This window comes from Ursus arctos, unplaced genomic scaffold (assembly GCF_023065955.2).
Source record: "Ursus arctos isolate Adak ecotype North America unplaced genomic scaffold, UrsArc2.0 scaffold_7, whole genome shotgun sequence".
Classification (NCBI taxonomy): Eukaryota; Metazoa; Chordata; class Mammalia; order Carnivora; family Ursidae; genus Ursus; species Ursus arctos.
This window is the reverse complement of record NW_026623089.1, coordinates 61530577-61556427: the sequence shown is the minus strand read 5'-3', so window position 1 is coordinate 61556427 and position 25851 is coordinate 61530577. Positions and strand designations below refer to the sequence as shown.

Sequence of the window (25851 nt, the reverse complement as noted above, 5' to 3'; positions counted from 1 at the left end):
AGGCTCACCAGGTACCAGCATGCATCCACTAGCAACTTTCCTAACTTTCCGTCGACTTTTCTTCTGAACTGAACTGGAACTAACACTGGGCTATCAAAATGATAAAAATGATAATCTTTTCACATGCCTCCTTAACTTGACTATAGTTTATAACCAAGAGTTATAATTTTCTGTTTCTTTGAGCAAACATTGAGACATTTACCTGCCAGGTCAAGTGGAAATTGCAGCATGCTCCAGGTCCATATAACAAGGATGGCATAGACGAGGGCAGGACTATTCCTAGAATGCAGACAAAATTTTAAATTAGTAATAAACATATGATCATTTTAAAAGAAATATTTTTTCTTTTTTCTCATATTTGAGTATACCCTAATAAACCTCTCAAGAGTTGTCAAAATATCTTAGTAATATAAGAAACCCATGAAAAACTCCATTCACAATTATAATGGAATAATGAAGAAGTAAAAAAAACTTCGAGACTTAAAATCCAACTTCCACATGTGCCAACATCTGTATAAATTATGGCAAAGCCTCTTTGTACCATATTGTTGTCTTTAGTTTTACAAAATCATGGAGGCATTATTGGAGATAGATGTTAGGAAAAATGTTAGACTTTTTTTTTTTAAGATTTTATTTATGTATTTATTTGACAGAGACACGAGAGAGGGAACACAAGCAGGGGGAGTGTGAGAGGGAGAAGCAGGCTTTCCGCCGAGCAGGGAGCCCGATGCAAGGCTCTACCCAGGGCCCTGGGATCATGACCTGAGCCGAAGGCAGACACTTACTGGCTGAGCCACCAGGCGCCCCAGAAAAGTGTTAGACTTTGACTCAGAAATTCAGAGGGCCGATTTCAAGAATTTTCAAGAAGAAAAAGTAAAAACTTTTTTTCTAAGATCATGAGACTCTAACTTAAAAATACATCTCAAAAGGACTAGATGATGCCCAACAATTAAAAGCGCAGCATGTAAAAGAAAATTAATTTCCATTGGGAAAAAGAAGTAGGAAGATAAATCCAATAATAAAAAATGTGTACCACTTGCTAGGATGTAAGTCAAGGAATATGACAGTTTCCTTCACTATTATATCCCCAGTGCCTAGAACAGCAAATAATACACACTCAACAAATACTTGTGGAAGGAATTATTGAATGTACAAAAGAAGGACCTTAGTTGGCAAATATACAAATATACAAATGTCATCGACCTGGTAATGGTCTTGAATACTGAATTCGGGAAGAATAGATGTTATAAAAATACAAAGGATATTAAAGAAATATCAAAGTTATTTTTTTTAGCAAAAATACGAAGGAAGTTAGCAATCTGAGATTAGTGGTATAATAGATTTTATTGCCAACTTCTCTGTCAAGAGGGATTTTCAGATTGGAGAGGGATAGAAAGGCATCAGGGAGGAGTAGTTGAAACCAAAATAAATGAGGTGGTTGTAAGGGATATCTTTAAATGCTTCAAGTATTGAGGCCCTGAAAAATTAGATCTCAAAAACTATGAGAGAAATTGTAAATGATATTTCTAAGCCATCATCATCTTGGCAGTTAGTGGCAGAGACAAGGGTGACGACAAAAAAAATTAAAGTCTTAATTTTCAAAATGAAGCAGAAGTGTATCTTAAAGTACAAAAGGCACATTTACTATTAATCCCTAGTTAGGTCATATAAGTGGTTATTTAGAAGATTTCTGAAAGCCCTTATAGAAGACAATAATTACTAGGAATTAGCACAGGTTGCTTGGAACAATTACACTCAGCATACTAAGATTTTTTTGTCTCTCTCTCTCTCTTCAATAGAGTTAGGATTACCAAGCAAGTAATGATATATAAATTAATATTAGACATTTGGGTTTAAATAAGGCTTGCGAAAAAGTCTCCCACAGCGTTCTTATTAACAAGATTAAGAAATGTTCTGGGTATAAGCACAGTTAGGTGGATTTCTTAACTGTGTAAATGACTCCCCAAAGGGAACTGTCTAAGGGTTGCTGCAAGCTCTGCCTTTGATTCTATTCCATTTCACGTTTCACCAATGACTTGGTTGCCACATTGATGGGAGGCTTCTCGTATGCACATATGACACGGAGGTTGGATGGGAAACCATTACCCCAGAAGACACAATCAGGATCTCAAAAGATCTTGACAAGATGTAACCAGATGACCTAGAATAGGGTAGAAGAGGTAGCATTTCACAGCAGCTGCCATAAAAAGGGCTCAGGGATTTCCCTTGCTATTATCTAATTATAAGTCCACAGTATGACATGGATTTATGATTTTCCAAAATCAAATGCAATCATAGGTCATTTCCTAAGTATAAAGTCTAGAATTTGAAGTGGAGACACCTAGGGAATGCAGTCTATAACTTTTCCATCTTGCAGTGTCAATGTCTATACAAAATAGACCTTCAATAAGTGCCTGCGTTTTTAAAACATTTTACCTACAGTTTCCAAGCTCATACTGTTTCAGGAAGTTTTCTAATGGTTTAACTATGATCATACTCAATCCTCATACCAGTTTTACTAAATAGTTATACTTATCCCTATTTGACCAGTGGGAAACTGAGGCATAGAGTTGTAGAAACTCTAGTTGTCCAAAGTAATGTGGTGGTAAGTGTTGGAAGCAGAAGTCAGAACTAGATAGATTGTTTCAGCATCCACCCTTTTAAACACTGTACTATACTATTTCCATAGAGGAAATAGAAAGTTTTAGCCCTGCTGTATTCTATAATGTTCAGAATATATCAGAATTATTATGTATCATGCTTAATGTTTTAGGAGGAAAATTTGTAAAGTTTTTGGTTCAAAAAATTGAGGCTAGGATGTTGAGAGATCTCAGAGCCATGTTATATGTGGGATAATTCAAGAAACTCAGAGAAGAGTCCCTAAAAACTTTATTTCACATATTTAAAAGACTATCATGTGGAAAAGGAATTAAACTTATTTCTTGTGACTTCAGAAGGCCAATTCAGATTGAAAGAATTTTTAGTGATGCCTATAAGAATGCAAATTCTATCACAATAGAGAAAAGTACTCTCTAATAATATCAACTGAAAACGGAATGAGTTGCCCTGGGGTTAGTATAGTCTCTATTAGTGAAAATTTTCAAAGAAAGTCTGGACAAAAACTTGTTGAGAAAATTCTGGAGAGGATTTTGCAACAGATGTAAAATAGATTGTTCAATAGGTGGCTACTTTTGAAGTTTCTTCTAATCCCAAACTTCAATAATTCTACCAACAACTCATGTGCAATTAGTCTGGACTTTTTTTAATTTTAAAAAGATTTTAATTTTTTTCATGAATCTATTCATTATTATTATTATTATGTTCAGTCAGCCAACATATAGTAAGTACATCGCTAGTTTTTGATATAGTGTTCAATGATTCATTAGTTGCAACAGACCTTTTGAAAGTTTAGTCAAACTGAGAGGAATGTTAAGGTTGTCTTGGTCAGTCAAAGTAGTAGTTTTACCAGGGAGGGTTTGACAATGAAAACCAGAGGCCCCTCATGGCCACAGTGTGCTGACTTGACTTGGAGTGGATTGTGAAATCTTATGCTTAGAGGTGTGGTCAGTAAGAGCAATAACCTTGGTTGGAAATGAATGGGAGAGCCCACAGCCTTGCTACTTTATGGTTGCAATCCCAGCTGGGGTGAATGGTAGACTAACTTGAATTTTAATGGACAGATTTTGAAAATAACAGAGCCTTAGATGGGCTAGATAAGGTCTCTATGTATGCCAGACATGTGCCAGGAAGATCCAAAAAAACCCAGTGGAAAAAAGCTGAGTATATATGAAAACTTTCTGAATTTAAATGTGCTATGCAACCCATACATTGGCAGAGGGTGTACGTCATAAGGGCTTGAAGTGTTTGATCACAAATCCTGTCCAAATCATTGGATAATCACAAGCTATGTAGTTATAGGTATAATCTTACTAGGCCATGCTAAAAACAAACAAGCAAAAGAAGAATTTAAAAAAGCAGAGACTTCAATGGCTACAATATAAGGGAAGAGAGATTCCTTAGATTAAGTTCAGGCAATTTATTGAAACAACAAAAACAACACCACCAAGAAGCCTAAAGTACCAGGGAAGCTTGAGGATAATATATTGCTACAAAATATAATCTAAAATGTCCAGTTTCCACCAAAAATATAAAACATGCAAAAAACCAGTAATGACTGACCTATACTCAGGAAAAAAAACAGTGGAAACTGACTCTAATGGGGTCCAGATGTTGGCTTTAACAGACAAAGGCATCAAAGCAACTATTATAAATATGTTCAAAGAATAAAAAAAAAAAAAAACTATGTTCCACAAATTAAAGAAAAATATGACAATGTCTCAGCAAATAGATAATTTAAATAAAGAAATATAAGCTGTAAAAACAATTAAATAGAAATTCTGTAGTTGAAAATAGGGGACCCAAAATGAAAAATTCAGTAGTGTACCATACAATTTGAGTCTACACATAGATTTGAGATGGTAGAAGAAAGAACCAGTGATGTGGAAGATAAATCAATGAAAATTATCCAATTTGATGAAAAGAGTAAAACAGATGGAAGAAAAAACAGAGTTTCAGAAACCCATGGAACACACTTAGGCATACTTATTTGTAATAGAAGTCTCAGAAGGAGGGAGAATGGACCAGAAAATGTTTGAATAGATGATGGCTGAAAATTCCTAAATTTGAGGAAAAACATAATTTACAGATCCAACATTGAGAATCAACAAAGTTGTAGTAAGGTTAAAGGCAAGGAGAGCTACACCTACGTATATCACAAAAAGTCAAAAAGAAAGAAAATCTTGAAAACAACAAAAGAAAAATGACAGCCTATACGGGGTAACAAAAAACAAACAAACAAACAAACAAACAAACAAACATAAAAAAGGTTAACATCGCATCAGAAATAATGAAGGCCAGAATACAGTGGAATCATATATGTAAAATGCTGAAGTAAAAATTGACAACCATGAATTCTCATCCAACAAAACTATTTTTGAAACATGAAGGCAAAATAAACACATTTCTAGACAAAGACTGGGAGAATCTGTTGGTGGCAGATTTGCCTTAGAAGAAACAATAGAGGAAGTCTTTCAGGCTGAATGGAAATGATATCAGACAGTAACTCAAATTCACAAGAAGGAATAGAGAATCTTCAACTTGTGGGCAAATATAAGACAACACATAAGTATACAGTCATATATTTTCTTTTCTTAATTTCTTGAAAAATTAAAGTCTATAAAAATAATTTAAAGCTGTATTGTTTGGGGCGCCTGGGTGGCTCAGTCGTTAAGCGTCTGCCTTCGGCTCAGGGTGTGATCCCGGCGTTCTGGGATCGAGCCCCACATCAGGCTCCTCTGCTAGGAGCCTGCTTCTTCCTCTCCCACTCCCCCTGCTTGTGTTCCCTCTCTCACTGGCTGTCTTTCTCTGTCAAATAAATAAATAAAATCTTTAAAAAAAAAAAAGCACTGTATTGTTTGATTTGTAAAATATCAAGATGTAATATAATGACAATAGCAAAAAAGAGGGGGAAGAAATGAAGCTGTTAACTTACAGTAGCGTATGAAGATTTAAAATACATATTGTAATCCCTATAGTAACTACCAATAAAATAATACAAAAAATCAATTAAAATTGTTTGTTAAAAATATTTTTTCAAGTAGTAAATGAGTAACACAGGAATGAAAAAGACCTAAGACTTAGAAAAAAACAAGTAGCAAAATGGCAGATAGAAATCCAACCAAATCAATAATTACATTGCATATGAATGGAATAAATACACTGTAATAGGTTGAGTGATGTCTTCCCAAAATTTATGTCTACTTAGACTTCAGAATGTAATCTTATTTGGAAATAGTCTTTGCAGATGTAAACAAGTTAAGATGAGGTCGTATTAGATTAATTTGAGTCCTAATCCAAAGACTGGTGTCCCTTTAAGAAGGGGAAAATGTGAAAACACTGACAGAAACACTGAGGAGAATGCCATGTGAAGACAGAAGCAGAGATTGGAGTGATGTGTCTACAAGCCAAGGGACACTAAGAATTGCCAGCAACCACCAGAATCCAGGGAAGAGGGACCAAACAGATTCTGCCTCACAACCTCCAGTAGAAACCAACCCTGCTGACACTGATTTGGACTTTCAGCCTTGAGGACTGTGAGAAAATAAATTTCTGTTGTTTTAAGACTTTCGGTTTGTGGTATTTCATTATGGCAACTCTGGGAAACTAATATACACTCCAATTAAAAGACAAAGTTTGACTGGGGAAAAAGAGGAAAATTCAACTATATGTAATCTATAAGGGACACAGTTTAGATGCAAAGATACAAAGAGTTTGAAAGTACAAGGATGGAAAAAAAATATCCCATACCAACAGTATCATAACAGAATAGAGTACCTAAGTTTGTATGAGACAAGATAGACTTTCAGACAAGACATATTACTAGAGAAAAAGAGTGATATTTATGATGAAAAACAGTTGCTACCTCAGGAAGATGTTTTAAAAAATTAATGTATACACACCTAAAAACAGAACCTCAAAACACTCGAAGCAAAAACTGATGTATTGAAAAAGGAAATAGACAATTCAATAATTAGAGTTGAAGATTTCAATGCCCTACTCTCAATAATTGATATAATAATGAGACAAAAAAATCAGTAAGGATACAGAAGAATTAAATAACCTAATAACCAACATGACACAGCTGACATTTACAGAGCACTCAACCAAACAACAGATAAATACACATTATTTTCAAGCATATCTAGACCATTCTCCAGGATAGGCCATATGCTAGGCCATAAGATAAGTCTTAATAAATTTAAAAGGTTAAAATAATTCGAAGACTAAAACAGAATTAAAATAGAAAACAACAAAAGGAAATTTGGGAAATCTCTATATGGAAATTAAATAGCTTACTTCTAAATAATCCATAGGCCAAAGGATAAATCATAGGAGATATTAGAAAATGTTTTGGACCGTATTAAATAAAAAGATAACATATCAAAGCTTATGGGACATAGATAAAGCAATAGTTAGAGTGAAATGTGTAGCTTTGAATGTCATGTTAGAAAAGCAGAAAGATCTCAAATCAATAACTTAAGCTTCCATCCTAAGACACTAGGGGAAAAAAGAGCAAATTAAATCCAAAGCAAGCAGAAAGAAGGAAAAATTAAATATTGGAGCACAAATCAATGAAATGGAGAACGGAATAACAATAGAGAAAAATCAATGAAGTCAAAGTTGGTTATTTTAGAAGATCAACAAAATTGATAAATCTGAAAAAAAAAAAAGACAAAAAACAGAGAAGACACAAATGACCAAATCAGAATATAAAAGGCAGCATAATAAGTGACCCTGTAGAAACTGACACAAGTTTAAAGGAATAATATAAAAGATTAATATTAAAAACTTTATATAAAAAACTAGATAATTTATTTGAAATGGAAAAATTCCTAGGAATAAAAAAATGTAATCAAAGCTAACTCAGGAAGAAATAGAATAACTGAATAGGCTCATAATGAAATAATTATGTTCAATTAGTAATAAAATATCTTCCCAAAAGAAAAGCATGGACCCAGGTGGCTTCATAGGTAAATTCTATAAAATATTCAAAGAAAAAAAAATACCAATCCTTTACAAAGTCTTTTGGAAAATAAAGAAGGGATGCTTCCTCAAGTATTCACTGAGTCCATTATTATTCTAATACTAAAGCCAGAAAAAGATATCATTAGAAAATATTACTATAGATGCATATGTTCGTGAGGGTAGATATAAAAATTATTAACAAAATATTAGCAAACCCATATTAGCAATACATTGAAACCATTATACACCATAATCAAGTGAGATTTATCCCAAGAAGTCAAGGTTGGTTTAGCATCTGAAAGTTAGTTAATGTAAAATACCATATTTATAGAATGAAAGATAACTACAACATAATAATCTTGATAAAAATAGAAAAAGAATTTAACAAAATGTAAGAAAGAAAGAAAGAAAGAAAGAAAGAAAGAAAGAAAGAAAGAAAGAAAACCCTCAATAACCAAGAAATAAATAGGAATTTCCTCCAACTCATCAAGGGCATCTACAAAGTGTATCTGTATAATACCTATACCTAACATCATCCTTAATAGTGAAAGACAGAATGCTTATCCTTTGAGATTGAAATGCCCACTCTTATACTTCTATTTAACACTGTACTAGAAATCCTAGCCAGTGTAATAAGGTAAGAAAAAGAAATTAAAGTTGTACAGATTAGAAAGAATGAAGGCTACCTTTACTTACAAATGGCATTATCCTATAAGTAGAAAACCCTGGGGAATCTACAAAGCTAATAAAGAATTTTAGCATTATTGCTGCGTACAAGATCATTATACAAAAATCAACTGTATTTCTATGTAGTAGCAATAAAAAACATGAAAATGATATTACAAAATTAAGAAAATAACTCTATCAAAAAGAATAAAATACTTAAGAATAAGTTTAGGAAAAGCAGCCAAGACCCATATATTGAAAATTACAAAACATTGCTGAGAGAAATTAAGGAACATTTGAATAAATGATAAGATAATTCATGTTCATACATTAAAAGACTTAATATTAAGATGTCATTTCTTCACAAATTGCTGCTTAAATTTAATACAATCCTTATCAAGACTTCAGCAGGATTTTTTTGTAGAATTTGACAAGCTGATCATTAAACTTAAATGGAAATACAGAGGACCTAGAATAGCTCCCCCTCAAAAAAAAAGATTAAAAGAACAATGTTAGAAAATTTACAGCATCTAGTTTCAAACTTACCATAAAATTCCAGTAATCACAATAGTGTGGTACTGGCATAAGGATAAATATATAGAGCAAAGGAATTCAATAGAAAGTCTAGAAAAACCCTTACATATGTGGCCAATTGATTTTTGACAAAGATATCAAGGCAATTTAATAGGGAAAGGATAGTCTTTTCAGCAAATATTGCAGAGACAATTAGTCTCAGCTAGGACAAAAAATGTTCTGGGACAATGTCAAAAACAAAACAAAATAAGACAAAACACAAATTTAGATCCTTACATCACACTACACAAAGTCAAGTCGGAATATTATAGAAGGAAATATTTCCAATATTGGGTGAGGAAAATATTTCTTAGCTACGACACCCAAAGTACTACACATAATTTAAAAAAAAAAAAAGATACATGGGACTTTATCAAAAATTTTTAAAAATATATTCTTTTTTAAAACAGGGAGAGATGCAAACCTTAGAGACTTAACTATAGGAAACAAACTGAGGGTTGCTGGAGGGGAGGTGATTTGGGGGCTATGGGGTAATTGGGTGATCGTCATTAAGGAGCACTGGGTGGGCACTGGGTGTTGTATGCAACTGATGAATCACTAAATCCTACCTCTGAAACGAATAATATGTATATGTTAATTAAATTGAATTTAAATAAAAAAATTTTTAAAAGACTTTTTAAATGGCAAAAATGAAAAGCAAGCTGTATACTGGGGAAAAAAAACACATTTATGTATCTAATGAAGGACTTGTGTCCAGAATATAAAGAATATAAATAACTCTTACAATCTCTTATAATTCAAAAAAAAAATCAATCCAACCAAAAATTGGGCAAAAATTTGAACAGACACTTCACTGGATTAGCTAAGTAGCATATGGAAAGATGCTCATTTAGTCATTAGGGAAACAGAAATTAAAACTACAATATGATACCACAATAACCCAAAAGAATGGTCATAATCAAAAGAGTGAAAAAAAATGGTGAGGATGTGAAGGAATGAAATATAAAAAGTACAGGCACTTTGGAAAACAGTTTGTCAGTTTCTTAAAAAGTTAAACATGTACTTAATGTAAACCCGTCATTCTATTCCTAGGTATAGACCCAAGAAAAATGAAAAACAATCTATCCAAAGGATTTTAGTGTATGTTTATAAGCAACATCATTCTTAATAACAGGAAGATAGCAATACACATGTATATCGACTATTGAATCAATAAATAAGATGTGGTAGATGCATGGAATACTATTCAGCAATCAGAAAGGAGCTAACTACCAATACATGCAACAGTGTGAATGAATCCTAAAAGCACACTACGTGAAAAAGCCACACACAAAATGCTACATATTTTATGATCCCATTTACACTGAATTTCTGGAAAAGGAGACTGCACAGAAAGAAAGCATATCGGGGGTTGCTTAGGGTTGGATGGGGGAAGAGTGAGAATTGACTCCAAACAGCCACAAGGAATCTAGAGTCTCATGATGGTTGTACATCAATAAATTTACTAAATATCATTGAACCATAGAATTAGAATAGTTGAATTTTATGGTGTGTAACGTCAAGCTTTTAAGAAAAATTTGCAGCATCTCACAAGTCCACGTAAATTCATAAGAATTAGTCAAATGAACTTAAAGTGGGCATATGGAAAGAAACTGATTTAAGTTTAAAAAAATTGGATTTGAGGTATTTAGCAAGGATGCAGGAAAGAGAGGTAGACATCATTGCAGTGTACGCATTATTCAAGGATTTCTCCTAAGTCTGTCAGCTCAAATTATGGGATAAAATAAAATAGAAAATAAAATGTTATAAAAATAGGTAATGCTAAGTGGGTTATAATCAAATAACCTCCTTTGCTATTACAAGTGAACATCTTTTATGAGTACATTAAATTTATTTTTCATGATTGTCTTTTTTTATTCCAAAGGGGAAAGCTTTGCCTCAGTGTGAGTTTAAGTCTCTCCTTTGAAGAGACAGACATTTGCAGTGTCAATTCTTACAGTATAGATGAGACCAGTGACAAAATTATGAGTCAGGAGGTGGGTTTTAAAAGGGAGAAAAAAATTCTAGGTTCTCTCTGGGCCTTGACTTTGGAGTCTGAGTAGTGATGGAGACATGCGGGAGTGGAGACTACACATTGACACGATGCAATTATATTAAAAATAAAATGACTTCAGTCTGAGACCATGAAGCCTGAAAAGAAATTTTAAAACAAGAACCATGGCATACTGTATCTGATCCCTTTTAAGGATGTAATACAAGTTTAAAATTTAAAAAAAAAAAAAGATTTTTGAAACATCTGATTGATTTGTAGGTGACAGAAGAAATTGCTGAATTGAAATCACCTGGGTTGGGAGAGGACGGTGTGTCCAGAATTTCTCTCACCACTTCCCATTTGCTCCCCAGTCTCCACCTAGCACATTGCCTGGTGCATACCAGATAATCAATCTACAGTTGATGAATGAACAAGTACCTCATGATTTTCAAAGATTTTTTTTTCTGGGAAATTACGATTTTAATGATTAGCATATTGAATATTTAACATCTATTGGCAAACACTGATCTATAAAATGCACCTTAGTGTCATTTGTGGATAGACCTAATAAACAGACCATTTAAGTAGCCGGGTTTGGCATTTCTCACATTTTTATTACCAGCCCCACAAAACATATCTCTCATGAATACTCCATTTCCTACCCTATATCCCTCCTGTCTCCCTAGATATTAGCATGTATGTGTTTATTTCTATATAGATATAGCTAGTCGTATTTATATTTTTATGTCCCTGTCACTGTGCCTGTAGTTATTTATTGTTTTTCTGTGCTTGGTTATGATTTCTTCATGTTTTTCATGTAACCCCATTGTATTACAAATGTTTTAAAGTATTTGAGAATTTGTTATACAACGTATAGCACTGACCAAATATAAGATATTAAAGTTACAAAATTAACATCGATATTTTGAGGATAATGGATCAACTTACTGGATTCTTTTTAAAAGTCTATGTCTACTTAATAAAGTATAAGAAAAATTAGTATAAATGAAGCAGGAAATGATCATGTAAAGGTAACCTCTGGTTACAGATGTACTTTGTGCTATAATTGGGATATTAAGTTTACTCAGTAAGTTAGTGTACTTTGCTCAGCTTTATGTTTCGTTATTTGAGAAACACAGCATAAAGTAAACTGTAGCATTAAAAGCCAGCTTCATTGCAATTTATTTTTATAGCATAGTGCAAAACAACCCAAGCTGAAAGTACATTCAGGCACTGAGACTTAAATCCCTAAAGGTAAGAAAGGGTTCCATAAACAGATGTGATCATGGATTCTGAGTTTATTTGCTTGTGGCAAAAATAAAAGTACCAACTCAATAAGTTTTAATTTATAGGCATCTACACCAGAAGGCCTTTAGGCACTTTGAACAAAACTGACTAAAAATAAAATTTAGTAAAATAAACCTAATCTGCCCCATTCTCCATTCACACCAGGGAATATAAATTCCCAGCTAGGTAGAGGAGAGATTTCTCTGTATCTTTTCTAGGTGCTTTCCTGGAATTGTAGCTATGCTGTGCTCTAGAAGAGAATTTTGTGATTGGCTACATTCCAGGACACTTGAGAACATGAGAGGAGCTGTGGTCATTCCACCCCCTGAAGGTTTTCTAACAACCATGGCCCCACCTAACCCATGGTCACGCAGAAGTGTAGAGCTTTTCTGTTCGCACCCAAAGGCAATATTATTTGCCCTTTCTCTTTAGCAGGAAGTTCAGATATATATACACATATAAACTGGGCTGGTGCTTAGTATGTATCTGAACACTAGGAAATTCTATGATTCTATCACTGGACATACAATAGACTGAAAATCCTTATTTGTGCATAATATAAATAATAGAACAAATAGACAAGTGTGGGGGGCCTGAACTTGTAGGCCTGCTTACCTCACATTTTGTTCTTCCAGGGTCTCACTTGTGAATTCCAGTATGTCAGCAGCTGTCCCCACAAACATAAGAAGAAGTTGAGAGAGTTGGTCCCGAGTGATCCCTCCTCCAATGGGTAGAAGCCATCTTCCAATTATGAGCATTAACAAGAATGTCTGATGGAGTCCCAAAGTCCAGACTTTCTCACATACTGTAGATAAGTTATTTACAAAAACTCTGGCCTATGTAACAAAAATGTCATACAGAGAGAAGTTTGTGAGCTACCACCTTGGAGAGATACGCCTTCTTCACGGCTTTCAATCAAAGGTTAGCTTTTGTGGAAGATCATTTTCAGAAAATGATTCTTCACTTACTAAAGAAAATAAAACGCCTTTCAACTGGACACCCTGGGGGAAAAAAAAGCTAACGTGGTCCTTAAAAAGGGGCAGCCTTATACCAAGAAGTAATTTAAACCTCACACTTGCTAGTAGGATTGTAGCATTTGATATTTAAAGGACCAATTTGATGATGTTTTAAAGATCACTTCTCATTTTACTCTCTTCTGTAACAAAGTATTACACACAGCAAAACTTTTTAAATACCATATTAAAATCACAAAAAAATATCCTGTATTTTTCTTTAAGGGATTTCAAGTCTGAATTTATTAATCCGTGAATATTTTAACATAGTACAAATCTCTTGTTTTTTATTGCTTTAAAACACTACTACAGCAAATGAGAAAATGTATAATAATGTTTATTCATTACCTAAATGCTAAAGAAAGAGAATAACTATAGTTATTATTTTTATTCTGAATATTTAACATACTATTGAAAAATCCATAAACTAGCAACCAAATTTTATTCTGTCCTTAATCTTGAACTCAGAGAAAAATTTACACCCCTTTCATGTATTCTGAATGATATCTCTTGCCCATTTAACTTCTCAATGAGTTTTAAAATATATTATTGGCCCTTAGAGGCTATAATCTTTTAAAGACTACAGGAGTGTAGTTCTCCAGTGGCTTAGATAGTTGATTGCAACTGATTTATACAAGTAACTTAAGTACGTTTGTGCAAAATCTATTTACTCCTCTTGATTACTTACTGATGTCAAGTGTAGAGGTAGAGGGAGGATAAAAGACAAGGCAGGATGCTAACCTGACTGAAGCCGTGCATGAAGCTCAGCGATCTTTTATTCGCACGGTGTTCCATATTTTTTCTATGAGACTTCCCATACATCCTACTTGATTCTTACAGGAAGCGTATCAGCAAAGTGAATATTAATATTTTCAATTATCAGATGAAAAACTGAGATACAGAGTGATTAAGTGACTAGTTCAAAGTGATATCAGTCAGCTGTGATTGGAGCTTGAATTAGAATCCAAGGCCAATTCAATTAAACCTCTTAGAATCAATAATCTGTTGAAAATGTGGCTCATTGGTAGGGTCTGGGCCTTGAGTCTCTCCCATATACCATTTTATAATAGGCCATGGTTAGCTTGACAAATATCAGGCAAGTGAAGAACAAAGAAGTGATTCTATTTTGGCTGGAAATCTTCCGTATTTTATTAATATAAACACCTAAAAATATATAGGCCAGATCCCAGTCTTTTAAGTATATCATTCCTTCATAAATAATATGTATCTCGCTTGTGCATATACAATCTGACCTAAGTATTAAAGGTTACTTAATGCTGCAAGTTAAGTATATCTATTAATATATTTAAGATATATATGACCATTATGCATATTAAATGTGTTTAATATATAAAAATACAATTATTTTGCAAATTCCTGAGCAATTAAACAACTGGCAAGTCTCCTTAGGAAAGAATGAGCTGAAAGATGTAGAACATGCTATCCTCACCAAATGAAAAGGCGATTCGCTAGATCCTTTAAAATACAGTGGAAAAATCTCTCACCGTCTTAATGAGATCATCTGCTCCACTGGCTTGTTCACTTGATATCAGACTTTGATTGAAGTTTTCTTTGTTGCTGGTATTTTGTGACGTTCCTTCAGATTGGCTACTGCAATACTAAGAATTTTGTAAAAAAGCAGTATGTTAAAAAAAACTCCACAATATGTAGAATTTAAAATGACTTCAGTTATCTAAGACATTATGAGTAGATATGTGGATTTACACAATATGCATAAATATTTACAAAATTCAGATTATAGTCTTAAAACAGAAAAGCACTTTTCAGTTAATATGAGAAGAAAGTCAACTATACATGTTTTATTTTCCCACAAGTCTATGAGGATATAGATGTTCCAAGTTCATTGTGCAGAGCTGTAGAATTGTTTAAGTTTTTATTTTAATTTCAGTGAGTACACATACAGTATTATATTAGTTTCAGGTTTCCAATATAGTGATTCAACAATTCCATACATCAGCTGGTGGTCATCGTAACAAGTCACTCCTTAATCCCCATCACCGATTTCCCCCACTCCCCCACCCACCTCTACTCTGGTGGCCATCAGTTTGCTCTCTGTAATTTGTTTCTTGGTTTCTCTCTCTTTTTTTCCCTTTGATCATTTGTTTTCTTTCTTAAATTCCACGAGTGAAATCATGTGGTATTTCTTTGAATGACTTATTTCACTTAGCATTATACTCTCTAGCTCCATTCATGTCCTTGAAAATGACAAGACTTCATTCTTTTTATGGCTGAGTAATATTCCATTTTATATATATAAGGCACATCTTCTTTATCCATTCATCTATCTATGAACACTTGAGCTGCTTCCATATCTTGGCTATTGTAAATAATGCTGCTATAAACATAGGGGTGTATGTATCCCTTTGAATTAGTGTTTTTTTATTCTTTGGGTAAATACCCAGTAGTACAATTGCTGGATCATAAGGTAGTTACATTTTTAACTTTTTGAGGAACCTCCATACTGTTTTTTTACATTGGCTGTACCTGTTTGCATTCCCATCAACAGTGCACAGGGGTTCCTTTCTCTCCACATCCTCGCCAACACCTGTTTTCTTGTGTTGTTGATTTTAGCCATTCTGAGTGGTGTGAGGTAATATCTCATTGTAGTTTTGATTTGTATTTTCCTGATGGTGAGTGACAATGAGCATCTTTTCATGGATCTGTTGGCCATCTGTATGTCTTCTTTGGAGAAATGTCTCTTCATGTCTTCTGCCCATTTCTTTTTCCACATTCACATAATTTTTATTATAGTACATCATTACCGTACATATTTATATAGTACATCATTCTACTTTATTATTAGTTATTGTCAATCTCTTGCTGTGCCTAATTTATAAATTAAACTTTATCACATGTATAGACGTTGACTTTGGTACTATCCACATTTTTAGGCATCCACTGAGGGAACTTAGAACTTATCCCTCATGGATAAGAGGGGACTACTGTATTCCTTTTGCTGAGAATTAAGAAATATGGGTAAATCATTCACTTTCTTTATGCTATCCAATGTATTTTATTTATTTATTTATTTATTTATTTATTTATTTATTTATTTATTTATTTATTTTAAATAGCACTTGTGAGCAGAGGGGTGGAGGGGCACAGGGAGAGGGAGGGAGAGAATTCTAAGCAGGCTCCAGCATGGAGCCTGACATGGGGCTTGATCTCAAGACCCTGAGATCATGACCTGAGCCAAAATCAAGAGTCGATCACTTAACCAACTGAGCCAACCAGGTACCCCAATTCAATGCATTTTAAAGCAGTTACTAAAACGTGCAGTCACTGAATTCCTCTTCACCTTCATATTTAGTACTTAATGACTGTATCTGGACCACACCCTGAGACTTTGCCTCCAATGACTGACCACAGACTACAATGAATAAGACATTTAGATCTGGTGTGAAAATACATGCCATTTAGGATTCCTTCTTAAAATGCTAATGAAATTTTCCTGTCATTTTTCTGCCCATTTTTTTAAATTGGAACATTTGTTTTTTGGGTATTGAATTTTCTAAGTTCTTTATATATTCTGGATACTAACCCTTTATCAGATATGTCATTTGCATGTATCTTCTCCCATTCCATAGACTGCCTTTTAGTTTGCTGATTGTTTCCTTCACTGTGCAGAGCTTTTTATTTTGGTGAAGTCCCAATAGTTTATTTTTGTTTCTGTTTCCCTTGCCTCAGGAGACATATCTAGAAAAAGTTACTATGGCTGATGTCAAAGAATTTAAGTGTCTGTGTTCTGTTGTAGGACTTAATGGTTTCAGGTCTCATATTTAGGTCTTTAATCCATTTCGAATTTGTTTTTGTGTATGATATAAAAAAGTAGTCCAGTTTTCTTCTTCTGTAGGTTGCTGTCCAGTTTTCCCAGCACCTTTTGTTGAAGAGACTATTTTTTCCCATTGGATATTCTTTCTTGTTTTGTTGAAGATTAACTGATGATATAATTACGGATTTATTTCTGGGTTTTCTATTCTGTTCTGTTCATAGATCTATTGATCTATGCATCCAGTTTTGTTTCAGTACCATACTGTTCTGATTACTACAGCTCTGTAATAACATGAAGTCTGGAATTGTAAAGCCTCCAGCTTTGCTTTGCTTTTTCAAGGTTACTTAGGTTGTTCAGAGTCTTTGGTTCCATGCAAACTTTAGGATTGTTTGTTCTGGTTCTGTGAGAAATGCTGTTGGTATTTGAGAGCTGTACAATTCAGGGAGTGACAGTTGGTATTCCTTTCTTGAACCCTGGACCAGTTGTAGAACAAATCAACAATGACAGCATTAAAACATGGATGATCCTGGTCAAAAAACATCCATTCTAAGTGTTTCTTCCTTGTCCAGAACGCTCTTTATCTAAAACGCCATTTGCTTAAGTAGGTAATCCAATTATCTTCAATCTTGCCTGTTAAGCACTGAAACAACCAAAAAAATTAACATGTTCTTCTATCAAAATATATATTTTAGTGTCAGTTTGGAGGTCAACTTAGGTTTATGGAAAATTTGACAAAGACGCAAACTAAATGTTTTTCCCTTTTTGTATGTAAATTTCTACAAGTGAACTGTGCATGATTTTTATCCAGATGCCAGGAATCCGAGGTAGAGAAAAAGTATACAAGAGAGGAAAAAAGTGGCACTTGAAAATGTAAGTGTAACTAATGATTATTTCACAAACGGTTTTAAAAAAAAAGTTGATTTTCTTTTTAAACATCTGCAGGGCTAACATACTTTTGAAACATACACATACACACATCACTACCATCACCACCTCCACCACCGTGTATCTATGGTCACATATTTGGATTTAGAGAGAAACTATTTTTTAAAAAAATGCTAACGCTGTAAGAAATGTACTTTTCTTAATTATTCTGGATGCTGCATCAATCATTCTATAAGCTACTTGAAAAAGTAAAAAGAAAGTCTGTCAAGAAGCTATTTTTTTTTTCTATTCTCCATCAAAACAACTAGTGTTATGGGTGAAATGACAAGAATACTTAGGAAAAATGGCCATGTACCATATCTCTAAATAGCAAAAATCCAGCTGTTTGCACCTTTTTTTTTTTCCTGTACAGCTAAGGCTCCAGGAAAAGATAATGAAGATAAAAAATTAAATCTTAGAATCAAGCAACAAATCCTCATTGCATCTTTGTGAGAATCAAATGGGCAAGAGGAAACAATTTTGGCCACTTTATTCCATAGGCATGAAAGCAGACTATTTATTAAAAGTGGTAACCTTGATATTTTTTTTTTACATCCTTAGCACTAAAAATCCATAGACATCCGATTATTTAAAAAAAAAAAAAAAGTCATCTGCCCTGCAGTGGCGAATAGCTTTGTGGTCCATATTATGATATTGCAACCTGAGTCCCATTCCATTCTTGTAATTCTACTTGTTACAAATTGATGAGATTTTCCTTTAAGTGGCAGCTGTGTTAGGACTGCAAAGAACAACTGGTTTGATTCCTACAACGTAACCTGACTTGTATTGTTTTTATGGTACTATTATTTCCACTTAGCATTGTATAGTGCGTTAATGTAGATGATCTGGGTACCAACAAGCCACTTTTTCATGGGCTGTGTCTTAAAAATTCTTACTAGCTTCAAGAATATTCCTTTGGGTCAAACCAGACCCTAACACCATCAAGACCAGAAAGTTTCCATTGTTTTAATCGTGCCACTTCATAAGTAGACCTAAGAGTTACGGTCATAACTGTTGTCATAATCATCTTGTTTCCAGTCATGTAGACCTAGCCAGATGCAGAAATGAAGGTACAGAACTGATCACCTAGGAGGAATGTCCTAATGAGATAGGTCAGGATGTTTTCCTAAGGCCAAGACATAGGTTAGAACATTTAGGATGTAGAATAAATGGAAAATGTGAAAGGAAATTAAATTACTATCCTGTCATGAAAAAAGATCAGATGATTTGGATGAGAACTCCTCTAAAACATAGAACACAAAACTGAGAAAGGGAGTGTGGTTTAACAGAGTAGGGTTTAAGACCTAGGTGTTAAGCCCCAGAACTGTTATTGATTAGCTGTGTGGCCTTGAGAAAATTACTTAGCCTTTCTGAGTCTCAGGGTCCTCTTCTTTAAAATAGAAATGTATATACCATGCCTAACTTACGGAGTTGCTGAGTTCATAAAGGAGAAAATGTATTTGAAAATACTTTGAAAGAAAGGACTACATAAGGAAAAGTTGTTATTATCAAAACCAAATTTTTTTAAACGAATGGACTAAGAGAATTGCTGTACCTTCCTTTATTCTGCTATTTCTCATTTCTTTAAATGCAATTCCAAGACTGTTTTGTCTCCCTTTCTCTTGCTTGTTTCTACTTCCATCTCTGCCCACCCTGCCCAATTCAATCTTTGGGCATTCATTTTAATTCTTAGTGTCAAAATGAGTCAAATCCATTACTACTAAAGGTCCAATTTCTTTTGTAGTATGAAAATTAGAGAGGTACTGCCTGGGGCTCAAAAATCTTTTTTTATTAAAAAGAGAGCTTTTGGTTGCATGCTATTTGTTGTAATGGGATTTGACCTGTATATCAATTAACTGTGCAACGCATTTATATTATAAAAGCATTTGGGGAAATGAATTGTTATTGTGGATGATAGTCATGTTATCGAATTGGATGCGAAGGAAAGAAATGATTCAAATCACCAGAGCTTATTTCCATACCCCTGAAAGTAGTAAGTAGTTAGGAAATTGAAACAGTCCCCTAACTCCTTATGGTACGATTTTTAAAAACCATGATAACTTGAACCAGCCAATCCAGTGTTAAAAAAATATTTTGCTACAGTCATAGAGATAGCCTATGACTTTAATATTTTTTAAATAGGGGATTTAAAGCAGATAAACGTTTTCTTCATGCCTATTTTACTGGTATGCGCTTGTGGAATTACAAATAGTCCACAGAGCTAAATTCCCCTGTGTGTGCCTAAAATTTGGAGCAAGCATTTTCCAGATAAGGTTTGAATATCTGAAACATACATCAGAGGCTTAACTTTACTATAAAATGACCAACCACAGCAAAGAAATCTGTATAGGGGCAAATTCTTATCTTGACTAATGCACCGTATCAGTACTATAATATTATATCGTAACTACAGCTTATCTGTAACATAGTCCCGAAACCTGAGCCCAGAAGATGTGAGGTCCAGGCTGAAATCTGCTGGAGTCCGCCCTCTGCAGTGTTGTGCGGGAGCATTAATAGTAATAAATTGTGAATCCAGTCCCGATCCTGCTACCTAGGGTTGCCCATGTAAGAAGCAACTCACTTAAAAATTAGTAGCTCTTTCTCTCTCTATAGATTAGGGACTCTCATTGGAAGCCATTGTTTATCTTTTAAGTCAGTGTGGTCCTAATACATATAGCCCACCTTTCCCAATGGTGAGTCTCATACTGCTCTCCTTTACCCTTCGTGTCTGGCTCCAGAGTAGAATTCCTATTTCACTAAAACAGCTCATGGGACCCTCAAAACGGAATCTTTTGTACTCTGTAAGGCCTGAATTTTAAGACAGACTGTTTCAAATAGCCCCTCCAAGTTTGATTGCATTTACATAGCAGAGCCTGGACAATGGGGTTTCTTTTTAGTTTTTGCTACTTTTAAAAATGTCATTTTATAGGATGCTAGATTATTGAGCCCTGCCCATTCGTAGTACAATACAGAAACTCATTGAATCTGCAAAGTTTAAAACCAAATTTGTACACACAATCCTCCCCTACCCCATGTAAACTCTAGCACATTGGGGGCCGGGGGTGCTTAGGAACAAGATCTCTAACATAAGTTGTTAATTAATTATGTAATCTTAAATCTTAAACAAACGTAACATTTTTGTTGGTTTTGATAGATCATGAATTCACTTTCTTTTGCTAATGGCCTCTTACTTATTCAATTCTTGATAACTCCGGTTCCTTTGAGAAGTGCATTTCTGAAATAAATTGGATTATAGTATAAAAGTAGTTTACTGATGAATATTCCACTTTCTTACTTTCCAAAGGGACATACCTGGGTCTCATCATGCATTTCAAGAAGCCATAATGATGGAACAATGCTAATCAGATATAAAAATATGGCTGGTGAAAACCTGTAAAAGAGAGGGAAAAAGATCTCTCAGTTTTTACAGAAAAAAAATTTTTTTAAAAAGAAAAACAAATACACATACCCCGATCACATCGAGTCAAACCTTTTTATCTCAAGTGTTTATTTCAATAGGGAAAAAAGTATTATGTGATTTCTGCCATATGGATTATAGAGAAACAAAGTAACTGCAAAAGGCACTAGCAGCTGTCATTCTCACTGAATTTCTAATCCAATTAATAGAAGTTAATTTTAATATGGTTTAATGGGACACTGCCAACTAGTTTCAGGCAAAAACTGGATATTTTGTGTTTATTATGTTTTACAACAAGCAAATACAGCAATAGTAAATCTTCTTGGATTTTTCAACATTGCAATTTCAGGAAGATTGGCTACATGGTTTAATATTAACCTAGAATTCTGAAAGCTCAAATAGTAACATCCTGCTAGAACACAAAAATCAGATGATAATGACCAGGAATGAGGAATATCAACTGACTGTGTGTATCTGCTAAACCTAGTAGAAATAAAAATGCAAACAAACAACAACAGATGTAGTGCTTGGTATTGTTTTAAAAGGCTATCTATATTCATTATTTTCTGGCTCAAAATTCAGAGGGCAGTCCGAAGAGTGGGCTTTTATAGTCAAACATATTTAGGTTCAAATACCAGTTTTGCCACTGGCTCTGTCTGCTTCCTAGTCCACAAAATGGAGACAGTCACTGTATTAGTCAGCTTGGACTGCCATACCAACATACCACAGACTGGGTAGCTTAAACAATGGAAATTTATTTTCTCACCCTTCTGGAGGTTGGAAGTTTGGTGAGGTCTCCCTTCCTGGCTTATAGACAGCCACCTTTTTGCTGGGTCCTCACATGGCCTTTCCCCTGGGCGTGCACAGATCTCTGTCTCTCACTTCTCCTCTTAAAAGTCTACCAATCTTACTGGATTAAGATCCTACCCTTATGACCTCATTTACCCTTAATAACTTCTTAAAAGCTCTGTCTCAAAATAGAGTCACCCTAGGGGTTAGGGCTTCAACACACGAGTTTTTGGAAGACACAATTCAGGCCATACTGGTCACATTTATCTCACAGAGGTCTTTATTATACTTTCTGTAAAGCAGTGCCTGGCAGAGGTGGGCATTCCATAATAGATAACCACCATTAGTATTTTTATAGGACATTATACAATGAAAATATGCCCTTAGAAATTTGAAATAAGATAAAAATAATATACTTTCCAAATTTATTTCTTAAGATCACACTTCATTTTAGATTGGACTGTTGCTTTATAGGCCATCTCAAAGAAAAAATTGTAAGTTAATATAATTTTATTAAACTACTTTTAGTATATGCATGTGATGGTTTAAATTGACCTGAAAAATAGAAATGTTAATTGCTCAACAAATAGAATTATTTGAGTGAAATGGTATTAAAACCATATTATATAATCCAGGAGAGAAAAGTGAGCAAACTTAAATGGAAGAGAACATCTAGAATGGACTTTTTCAAGGCTGTTAACCCTTTCACTAATATTGCCTTTCAACTTCTGGAAAGAAGGAAGAAAGGACAAAAGAAAGTGAGAGTTTTTTAAAAAAAATCAATATTTAATATAGACACTCCTCCAGCTTTGATTTCCTGCAAAGAACTAATTTTGAAAGAAAAGTTATGGGTCATGATATTATTGAAATCTGACTCAGAAGATGGCTGGGAGACAGAGAGATAGCAAAAGCCCCCATGTTGAACATACTCTTAAAAAGAAAAGGGAAAATTAATTCCTTGACCTTACATATCAAGGGAAACACCAGGAGAGAGCATTTCCTTTGTGAGATTGAGAAAGGAAATGAATTCCAGTTGCAAGGACATTTGGAATATGTAAATGTTTGTTCGGGTACCTCAAATGTTGACTGGATTGGAATTTTCTCAAGTTTCTCGGAAGTAAGTTTGGGATCGACTCCCCTAAAAATACCATTACAATAATATCTAGGGAAAGCATGGACTGAATATATAATAACTCTTGAAAGAGGTTGAACATGAAACAAACAACAACCCTTAATATCTTCTACGCATAAGACTTATTTCTATAATTGGAAAAGAAAATACTATCCTATTTCAAGGTATTTCCTCTACTTAGGAATCTGGTTATGTCAAAAAAAAAAAAAAACCTTAAAAACAAAAACAACAAACTTCAAGATCCAAGATTTTCTATGTTACCTGCTACAGAACATCTAAATTCCGTAATCTGACATTCAAAGCCTCCATATTCTAGTCTTTCCACTTCCCGTTTCTCTTCCTGCACCACATCCTCAAAACAAAACAAAATGTTTTCTACAAAGTTCCCCTCACTTCAATCTGTCCTCATAGTCTTTTTTGACATAAGTGAGAAGAGGGTAGAAAGAAGCAATCACACTGAAAGCTCAGGAATTTATCATATTCAACTCAGTCCATAGCCTTTCTCCCCATATGTCCCACCCTCTTAACCCTACACCAGAGAGGATTTGCTGGAATTTCAGGAGGCTTCCAGGTAGAGTTACTGGTGAAATGGAGAGCACGCCAAAGTGATCGATAGCAGATCACCATCAGGAACTTCCTCCTCTCCTTCCTGTCTCTCTAACTCCCCTGTAGCCGGCCATGGTAGTTGTACAGCTGAAATTAAAACAACAAACCTTACGAAGAAAATAGAAGTCTCTCTTATCTAGGGAAGTATTAAAACGTGTCTAAATATATTCTACTTTGGATATGAGGAATACATTTCAGCCACGTATCACATATGTTTTGTTTGACCGTTAGTCCCTCTTAAGAACAAAGTGCTCCCTGCTCCGTCAGCTTGATTAATCTGAGAAGAGAGGTTCTGAAATGACTTTAGAGGAAATGTCCCTCCAAATTATGACTGCCTGCTTTGGAATGCTCTCCTCTTGCCTCTCTACCCATCAACATCCTACCTGTATTTCAGAGGCATAGCAGGAATTAATCTTAGCTTATATTTCTCTTGAGACCCAACACATTCTCCACTATTTCATGGTTATGTGTATATAAGCCTTAGCTTTCCTAATACGGGGTCCTTGAAGGCAGATTCTGTCTTATGTATATTTATATCCCTTCCCTCTTTCTTCTCATTCTCAGTGATAATCAGGTGTCTTACTAAGTCTTTAATAAATGCTTATTAAGACAATGCTGAAATGCTTGAGTGCCTGAACTTATGAATAAAGTGGAGGGAATGGAGGGTACTGGCATCTACAAGGACTTTTTTTATTCCCATTTCAGGAGATCCAGTAGCAAGTACGCTCCTGGACTTGTGGCCTGTGAGGAATTACTACACAAACCTAAGAGACCCAGATTTGAATCATCTGTTCCAAGGTACATCTTCCAAGGTAGTGGAAATTTGCTACCTTCCCTGTGACTCCATGTTCTCGTCTATAAAATGGCGATGAAGTATCCAGCTCATTGGACGGTTGCGAGGATGAGAGGAGACAGTGCGTGCCATGGGCCTGATAGTGCATGGCCCAACACACGTGCGCCGCTGCCTTGCCGAGCCTCAGCTCTGCACGTAAACTCACAGCTACATGTTCGGTACCTACACTCAAGGAGGACCCAGAGGATCCCAGGTTAGGCTGTTTCTTCAAATAACTCACAATCAATCCTATTTTCAAACTATAATTCCCCAAACTAAACCTATTTAAGACATCTTGAATCCAAGGAAATGGTTTGCACCACTGAGGACGTCATTATCCCTAACTCCACATTTGATGTGGAGGCAATTCCTGTCATCCGGTCGTGGTTTGCGTGGGCCATCTGCCCATGATGGCCCACAAAATGCCGCGGTCAAGGCCCTGTCTACCTCTTGGGCTTCGTTGCTTGACATTTTTCCTCGCCGTGCTCCCATAACATTGCTTTTCATTCAGTTCTGGAGAAAACCTACGTACCTTCCTAACTCAGTCCTTCACACATGTATTTCTCTTCCTTGAAATATCTCTTTACCCCCCTCCTCACCTGATTATCTCCTTCTCGTAGTTCACATCGGGGGTATGAGACCCCGTGGAAGAACTTTCCTTGTGCCTCCAGTCTAAATGAGATCTCCTTGTTGTACTTGTCCAATAGCACGCTTCACTTTCGCCTTCTAGATCTTCAAAAGTTATAATTATAGATGTGCACGTGTGTGTTCGTTGCCACTTAACTATCTCCCAGAAACTGTAAGTAGTATGAGCACAAAAGCTGTGTGTTCATCATTATGCCCTCAGCGCCTCCCACAGCACCTGGCACAAGGTGGGTTCCCCACAAATATTTGTTGATTTGATAAGGCCCCGGCTGATTTAAAGTTTCTATGTTCTTGACACCCTGTTGCTGGTTTGACTAGAAACCTCTTCTTGAAATATCGCCATAAAGTGACTCTTATCAGAAATTTTACTGAGGGAAACTAATTATTCTGTTCTTATATGAGTTTAATATTGTTTTGCTACTATGAAAGATTTAATATTCCAAGGTGACATTCTAGCCATTACTTATTAGTTTGAAGGTTTGCCATATTCTTGATCATGTGGTGTCAGGGCAATTCTAGTTTTGGAACCAAGGAGAATCTGAACTCTAAAAATTAAAAACTAGGCCTGATCCTACCTTTTTCTGTGTAACTAATCA

At 34.8% G+C, this 25851-nt stretch overlaps 1 protein-coding gene across 1 annotated transcript in view; it reads right to left on the bottom strand.

Annotated features, from left to right (window-relative positions):
* The window catches only part of TMEM26 (transmembrane protein 26), a 44463-nt gene that overhangs the window by 6740 nt on the left and 11872 nt on the right, over positions 1 to 25851 (bottom strand). Inside the window, exons 2-5 of the mRNA XM_026504291.4 lie at positions 21146 to 21224; positions 14622 to 14735; positions 12719 to 12939; positions 203 to 279 (exon numbers count right to left, since the gene is read on the bottom strand). Of these exons, the coding sequence (XP_026360076.1) occupies positions 203 to 279; positions 12719 to 12939; positions 14622 to 14735; positions 21146 to 21224 (491 nt within the window). The remainder of the gene's footprint in view (positions 1 to 202; positions 280 to 12718; positions 12940 to 14621; positions 14736 to 21145; positions 21225 to 25851) is intronic.